This window comes from Nicotiana attenuata, chromosome 1, assembly GCF_001879085.1.
Source record: "Nicotiana attenuata strain UT chromosome 1, NIATTr2, whole genome shotgun sequence".
NCBI classification, from domain to species: Eukaryota; Viridiplantae; Streptophyta; class Magnoliopsida; order Solanales; family Solanaceae; genus Nicotiana; species Nicotiana attenuata.
In genome coordinates, this window is record NC_031989.1 from 9611449 (window position 1) to 9612507 (window position 1059).

At 48.8% G+C, this 1059-nt stretch overlaps 1 protein-coding gene across 1 annotated transcript; it reads left to right on the forward strand.

The window, feature by feature from the left end:
• Window positions 438-857, forward strand: LOC109242241 (RNA-directed DNA polymerase homolog; the record flags this gene model as incomplete). The annotated part of the gene is made up of 1 exon (XM_019409097.1): window positions 438-857. A coding segment is annotated over exon 1 (420 nt), but the record flags the coding sequence as incomplete, so codon positions are not given.

A 1059-nucleotide genomic window follows, 5' to 3' on the forward strand; every position in this document is an offset into this window, starting at 1 on the left:
AGACAGTCACTTTGGCTATGCTGGGTGTACCGCGGATCGAGTGGCGTGGTGTGACTGATTATATCCCTAGTAGAGTTATTTCTTTCTTGAAGGCCCAGCGTATGGTTGGGAAGGGTTGTCTTTCCTATTTGGTGTTTGTGAGAGATGTGGGAGCTGAGACTCCTAGCATTGATTCTGTCCCAGTTGTGAGGGATTTTTCCGATGTGTTTCCCGCAGACCTGCTGGGCATGCTGCCGGACAGGGATATTGATTTTGGTATTGACCTGGTGCCGGGCACTCAGCCCATTTCTATTCCACCATATCGTATGGCACCAGCGGAGTTGAAAGAATTGAAGGAGCAGCTTCAGGAGCTCCTGGATAAGGGGTTTATTCAGCCTAGTGTGTCACCTTGGGGTGCACCAGTTCTGTTTGTGAAGAAGAAGGATGGCACAATGAGAATGTGCATCGACTATAGGCAATTGAACAAGGTAACAGTTAAGAACAAGTATCCCCTACCTCGCATTGATGATTTGTTTGACCAGCTTCAGGGAGCGAGGGTGTTCTCCAAGATTGATCTCCGTTCGGGTTATCACCAGCTGAAGATCAGGGATTCAGATACTCATAAGACTGCTTTCAGGACTAGATATGGTCACTATGAATTTCTTGTCATGTCTTTCGGGCTGACCAATGCCCCAGCAGCGTTCATGCATCTGATGAACAGTGTATTCCGGCCTTATCTGGATTCATTCGTCATAGTGTTCATTGATGATATCCTGGTATACTCGCGTAGTCAGGAGGAGCACGCGCAGCATTTGCGAGTTGTGTTGCAGAGATTAAGGGAGGAGAGGCTTTATGCAAAGTTCTCCAAGTGTGAGTTCTGGCTCGGTTCAGTGGCTTTCTTGGGACATGTGGTGTCCAGCGTAGGGAATTCGGGTTGATCTGAAGAAGATAGAGGCGGTGCAGAGTTGGCCTAGACCGACCTCAGCCACAGAGATTCGCAGCTTCCTTGGGTTGGCAGGTTACTATCGCCGGTTTGTTTAGGGTTTTTCCTCTGTTGCATCGCCCTTGGCCAAGTTGACT